General features: G+C 52.6%; 1 protein-coding gene across 1 annotated transcript; it reads right to left on the reverse strand.

Moving 5' to 3' along the window:
- Positions 1–16: 16 nt before the first annotated feature.
- Positions 17–5416, reverse strand: IL27 (interleukin 27). Its single transcript, XM_006914076.3, has 5 exons — positions 5386–5416; positions 3157–3329; positions 2974–3072; positions 1949–2107; positions 17–1160 (listed from the first exon to the last, which is right to left on the reverse strand). The coding sequence occupies exons 1-5, from the start codon at positions 5414–5416 to the stop codon at positions 945–947; spliced, it is 678 nt and encodes a 225-aa protein (XP_006914138.2). The 3' UTR covers positions 17–944.
- Positions 5417–6762: the final 1346 nt, after the last annotated feature.

Raw genomic sequence — 6762 nt, forward strand, 5'->3', positions numbered from 1 at the left:
ACCCCATTGGATTTTGGATGCAACCTTTCCACCCCGTGGGCCTTAGTTTCTTGGTGTTTCATTCATGGAGCAGACATCTTCAAGAACCAGACATCTTCAAGAACCATGAACTTAAGGAGTCAGACTCTCCAGTGCTGCTGGACCTCCTTTCACAGCCTGTCCTGACTGTCTCCCCACCCTGTCTCTGAGGCTGCCCGGAGGACTGAGAGGGGACAGAGACAGATCTCCCCGTAGCCTTCCCTCTGACTACCTCTGCTCCCCACCCTGCTCCCCAGGCCCCTCTCCAAGCCCTCAGAGAGCTGTGTAGGAGTAATGCAAACCTCTGGGGTGGAAGTCAGCTTAGAGGAAAGGGGTCAGGAAGGCCTAAGGAGCTCCATTTGCAATCAAAGGTTGATGGGAAACAGACCAGCTGCCTTGAGGTTCCAAAATGGGAGCTGAGCCTCAGGACTCTGCTGGTTACTATGGTAACCACCAACTGAGCAAGCCAGAGTGGGAGGTGTGCCAGGAACCCCAAAATATAGAAACAGAGAGGGGCCCAGAGCAGTCAGATGTTAAAGGATCCATTCCAGACCCACTTTGGGTGTAGACATTCCTTCTCTGAAAAGAAGCCAAGGCAGAGAGAGGTTAAGAGTGCTTTATTAGGCACCTAGCATGGTGGCCTGGCTGGAGGACGTCAGGCCCTGAAACAATAAATAAACCATAATTTCTCTAAACAATAAATAAATATCCAAGAAATAAATATCCAGCAAGGACTGGAGGGGCCTTAAGTTATTGGGTAGGGTCTGGGGAGGAAGGTCGGTAGAGTCTTGCCTTGTCTAAGGCAGTGAGCTGGAGCTGTCCTCTTGGCCCAGACTCCAGTCCTAAAGTCCTAACAGGTAAAGGGAAGGGGCTAAGAAATCACTCCATCGGGGCTGGGAGACAGCCAGTGTTGGACCCCCCAGGACCTAGGCTGACTTCCCAGCCTGGGAGAGCAGCAGCAAGTCCCGCACGGCCCGAGACAAGACAAGCTCCAAGGAGTGCAGCAACTGGTAGGTGTAGAGGAGCTGGGGCCAGGGCACCTGCACTGACAGCTGTGAGGGGCCACCCAGAGCTCCCGGGAGCAGCTCCTTCCCCTCTTCATTCTCCTCCTCCTCAGGGATGTTGAATCCTGCAGCCAGCAACTGTGAGGAAAGGCCCATGGGTCAGAAAATGGCCAGGCGGAGATCCTAAGTGAATTCTTGTTCCTTTATGTGTCTAGTGGCGTTGAATGACATCAGAGACCACAAAGTTATGATTTCCCTGGACAACCCCTATTTCAGATCTTCCATTATGTCATCATCTCATGTGTCCTGCCTGATTTTTTTGGCTCAAGGAAATGGAAATCACAGAACAAGATGATGTTCATGGAGGGAGCCGGCTCATGCACCTAGGATTGCACTGGGCATTTGGGGTTCCAAAAAGTTCCTCTCTTAAGAGTTGTCTTAGAATCAGAAATGGGTAGAAAGGTTGATATAGCTAGTTTTTATGCTGCTTGCATTTTCAATTCTCATTTTAGTAAAGGTAAAATTCCTATTTCCCTTTGAAATGTCCAGCAGGACCTGGTGATGTCAGAGGAAGAGAGAGAGAAGGGAACCAACTTTGTTATGTCCTGCTGATGCCAGATGCTGTCCTGGATGCTTCAGACCTATTCTTTCATTTAAGATCAAGACCCCAAGAGAAGGCAGAGAGATTCAGGGGGGCAGAGCCAGGGCCTGGTGCAGCTACACACACTCACACTCACACTCATACACTTACAAATACACACACATACATACACTCACACACACACACTCATACACACACTCGGAGAATCTGGAGCATTTCTGTCCAGACTTACCCGACCTGTGGGCAGGGGCATTGTTTTAAAAAGGGAGCCAATGAGCTTCAGTTTTGGTCTCGGGGGGTCAAGGATGGTGGGTGGCCACTCTACCTGGAAGCGAAGATGCCGCTGTAAATCACGGAGATCCAGCCTCATGGCCCACAGCTGCATCCTCTCTGAGCTGGCCCAGACCCCCTGGCTCCCCAGCCCTTCCAACAGGGCTTGGTAGGGGCGAAGTGTTGTGGAGAGGAAGCGGAGTCGTTCTGGGTCCTGTGGAAACAGAGAGAAGGGGTCAGGAAAGAGCCACAGGCTAAGGATGACCCGCTTCAAACTGAACACCGTGTCTCTCCGAGTCCCATTTCCTTCCCAAACTCCAATTCCCATTTCATCCAAACATCTGTTCTCATCCTTGACTTCAGGTCCTTCCCTGCTCCCTTCCTTTGCTCATCAGCATTCCTGTCTCCACTGTCTATGACCTCCATCCTACCTCCATTCCCAACCTCATTTTCAGTTCCATGACCAAACTCAGGTCTAAGCCCAGCCTCACTGTCCTATCATTCTGTCCACAACCCCATTCCTGTCCCTTCCTCACCATCCAATCCTAACTCCATCTCCTCACTTATTTTCAGTCTGTCTCCCACCTCTTTCCTATCCCTATTCCCATTCCTAATCCCAATTCCATCCCTTGTCCATATGTCCAGCCTCACCATCTCTCCATCCTATCTCCAGCTCCATCCCAGACTCATTCCGTTCCCATCCTCACCGGCGATCCCAATCACTTATCTATCTTTCGCTTTATTTTCACTCTCATCCCCAATCTTCCCATTCCTAACCTATTCCCATTCTCATCCCTAACACCAACGCTATCCCTCCTCCATACCGGTCTCTGTCCCCGATCCCATTCTACTCCGATCTCTACCTCTTTCCATGCCCAGGTTCACTTTTACTCTCTTCCTAACTTCATTTCTTTATTCAGCTTCATCTTTATATCTAACGACATACTCAACCTCATCCAGATTCTGTTCCTCAGTTTATCCCCAAATTCAACTTCAATTCAATCCCTGACATCATCTTCACCCACCCAGCCCAGTCTTATTACCAGCTCGCCTGCCCCACCCCACCGGCCCTCTACTCACAGAGAGACCTTTCCAGGCCTGGAAGGTCAGGGAAACATTGGGGAGCTGCTCTCCCAGGGGCAGGAGGTCCAGGTTCACTCCTGGCAGATGAGATTCAGCCTGTGGGGCAAGGTCTGTTAGTGGGGGCCAGAGTGGATTGAGGATCTTCCCAGTCCCAAAGCCAGCTGCATTAGGGAGACTCACAAAGCTGTGGGCCTGGGCCCGAACCTCGGACAGCAGCTTCTTGGCGAGATGCAGGCTGACCTTGAACTCCCTCTGCAACTCCTGCAGCCTCAGGGGAGGCCTCCCTGGGGGCATCGGGAATCCCCAGACGCCTGCTCGAGCCAGGAGCAAGAAGAGCAGCAAAAGGCCGAGCCCTGGAGAAATGAAGAGGGGGTGGGCAAAAGGAGGGCAGAGCTTGAGAAGAACTCAGAAGAAAGGGGACGTGCCTTTTCTGAGCCTATGCTATAGGCAAGCTCTGTGTTCTGTCTCACTGATCGCTCAAAGCCACTAATGAGATGGAAGCTATTGAGGACACCATATAACATCTCTGTATGACTGAAAGGAAAGATACAGCCTTGCACCAAGTGCCCTCCTTTGCAAGTAGATTTCAGGCTGGATTTTGACCCCTACTAACTCCCTTGGCCAAGTGTCTTTTTCAGTGAACAAATTGCACAACTCTATGTGGCCGCCTGCGTGCTATTATTCTTCCCAGTTTGCAGATGAGAAAAGTGAGGCTTAATGAGGTTGACTTGCCAAAGTCACATAGCCAGAGGATGAGGAAACCAAGACTGGATTCCGTATCTGCTGAAATGCAAAGCCTGTGTGCTTCCCCCAGGCAACTCAGAGGAGGCAACCACCTCCTCCAAAGCAGGCACACTCTGTTCTGCCAAGGATTCCTCGGGCTTGGCCAGGCAGCTTTCATGGACTGAACTAGGGCCCCAGGGGTGGCTCAGTGCTGGAGGCTCTATCCCAAGGAGTCAGAAGGACAGATTGGTCCAGCCTCTCCCAAGGCAGTTGGGTTACTCTGCGGTGTGGGAGGAGCAGGGGATGCCAGGAGGGGAAGGAGGGCCCGGAATGGGGGGTAGAACCTCTGTTTCTCATTTGGCTTCTTCCCTTGAACAAGTCACCTCTTACTTCTGTGCCTCAGACTCCCATCTATAAAATGGGGGAGTCAGACTATCTGGTTTCCGAAAATGCTTCCTGCCCTGTATTTCTTGAACAGAAGGAAGAGAGGCAATGGGGTAGGAGCTCTGGGAAGAGGACAGCGTTCACCATTTCTCCCTCAGGGAGAGGAAATCTAGCAACCACTGAAGTTACACAATTCTCCTTGAAACACAAACCAAAACAGGCCTCTAAGTCTATTCCTGCTTACCCTCCTCTCCAAGCTTCTTCCCCATCTGTCCTTGATCTGTAACCCCTGGGCTCTGCTCCTTGAAATGCCCTCTCAGTAGAGACCAAGAGGAGTTTCTGGGTATGTCCACTTCCCCTGTGGACTTCCAGAGGGGGTGGGCAGTGCCTTCGCTCTCTGGTGTCCAGGCTCCCTGGCTTGGGGGCCACCTTGGCATCCTGGAGACTTTGAGTAGAGAGGAGTTCTCGGCTATGTGTTGAGGTAGAGTGGATACCCCAGGCCCTGGTGGATATTGCTCATCCAGAATTGAGCTGTCATTTCCTACTGACTCTCTACTTCCTGCCTGAGCTTTGGAGCCCCTAGATCCTTCTCTTGGCTTCCCCCTATTCTTTGCACCTAATCTTGGGTCTTTGGCCCTGGGCTTTGAAGGTTCTGTCTCCATCCTTTTGTCCTTGGTCCCTATTCTGACCCTACCATCTTATCTGCTCCTCTGCCTATATCTCTGGTTCCAGCCTCGGAGTCCTTCAGTCACCAACTGCAGATTGAAACTCCTTCTAAGCTTCCAACTACAGACCCTTGACCCAGTTAGGCTGCTGACTCCTTGGCTCCAGCCCCACACTTGTGCCAACTCCTTTTGCTGTTCTTCCTCTAGCCAGCCCCAGTTCTCAGCCAAGCTGTCTGGACTTTGCTCATTCATTCCAACCAAACTCTTCATCTATCTGCCAGGTCCCGGTCCTGGTCAAACCACCTGCCCAACTCTCTCCATTCATGCTAGTCAGAGCTTCCCATCCTCTGCCCACTCCTAGCCAAACCAATACTCCTCTAACCCTGCCACCCATTCATGCCAGCCAAACTGCCTCCTCTACCCAGCCCTGGCTGAACCATTGCCACTCTGTCCAAGCCCTCTTCCCCGTTCACGCCAGCCTCATTCCCATCTTCCAGTCACCTGTATCCTTAGTCTCTGCCAAGTAGTTGGCCCTCAGCCCTTTGCCCCCACCTGCACCAGTCAAGTTCTCCAATCCTCTGCCCAGTCTCAGCCAAGCCTCCCGCCCGTCTGCCCCAAGCCCTGGCCTCAAACTCACGCCAGCCAAGGTCGCCTGCCTTCTGGCCCATGGCGGGGCCCAGCCTCTTTGGCCAGCCATCTCCCGGGTCGGGGGAGTCTTATACTGGGGGCTGTGCCCGGTTTCACTTTCCGTCCTGCTTGTAGTTTCAGCTTTAACTCAGTCTTCCCTCCTCACCACCCCTTGCTGAAATGGGGAAATGTAATTTCCCTTCCCAGAGCGGGTGGGAGGTGCGGTGGGGGATGGTGGGAAGCTGGGGATTTGGTCAATCTAAGCTCCTGACCCCTGCTGAGCTCCCAGGTCCAGCCTTCCCCTCACTGCCCCAGTCTTAGGTGAGCCTCCCTGCTCTATTTGCTGGTAGGTCCCAGAGACTTGAATCCTTTCCTGTTTCTTTGCTCTAGAATTATCATCCTAATGCCATCACTTGCCTACTGTCCTTCAAAAGATGGATGGCCAGATAAGGGGACTGATCATCAGAATGAACTTGGGGTTTTACTCTCTTCTTGTTTATCGGATGGCTGAGGAAGGAATGTAAAGGAAGTCAGGGCTCAGTGGGTATCTGGGATGGATGGGGTTTTGTGTAGGGCAGAGGAGTCTCAGTCGGGGCAGAGTCAGGGCTCAGTCTATAGCCAGGCTCAGGGCTGGATGAGAAGTTTCATTCAGGGCCAAGAGCTCAGTCTCAGGCCAGAGTCAGATCTTAGATTAGAACTCACTTTATAGCCAGGATCAGAACATGGTCTAGGGTTGGACTCAAAACTTTGTCTGGGGCCAACATCCTGGCTCTGTTGTCTGGGGACAACATCAGGTCAGAGCTATCAGTGACCTGAGGGCTCCGTTTGGGACCAATCAGGGTTGGGCTTAGAGATCAGTCCAGATCAGGCACAGAGCTTGGTCTGTGGCCAAGCTTCTGACTGAGACTGTCAGGGCTCAGGCTTAGGCTGGAATAAGAGCTCAGTTGCTGACCAGGGTCAAGGCTCAGCCTGTGGTCAGGTTGGGATCGTATTAGGTCAGGAACAGGGCTCAGCTAGCTCCCAGAATTGTCCTGGTGTTTCTGCTCTATAGGTGGCTGTCAAGGCTGAGTTGCTTCAACCACAGATCTCCCTTCCAGCACAGCCCCGCCCTAAGCCCCACCCTGGATTTCCCATCTTCAGGGAGAAGATGGGGGTTTCTTGGTCTTCCCCAAGGCCAGCTGCTGCCACTTTCCTTTTGGGACCTGTGGGGTTTCCCTGCTGGGTCCCTGCTGTGAGACAGAAACCAAGGGGGCTTCCCCTTCCTATACTCTGCCTCCTCAGCCCTGCCTGGGCACTGCCCGCCAAAGCAGCCTTGAACCAACTGCCAGGGAAGTACCAGCACCAGCCAGGGAGCAATCCCAGAGGGTTGCTGGAGGAGAAGGAAAAG

This window comes from Pteropus alecto, unplaced genomic scaffold (assembly GCF_000325575.1).
Source record: "Pteropus alecto unplaced genomic scaffold, ASM32557v1 scaffold44, whole genome shotgun sequence".
In the NCBI taxonomy this organism is placed as follows: domain Eukaryota; kingdom Metazoa; phylum Chordata; class Mammalia; order Chiroptera; family Pteropodidae; genus Pteropus; species Pteropus alecto.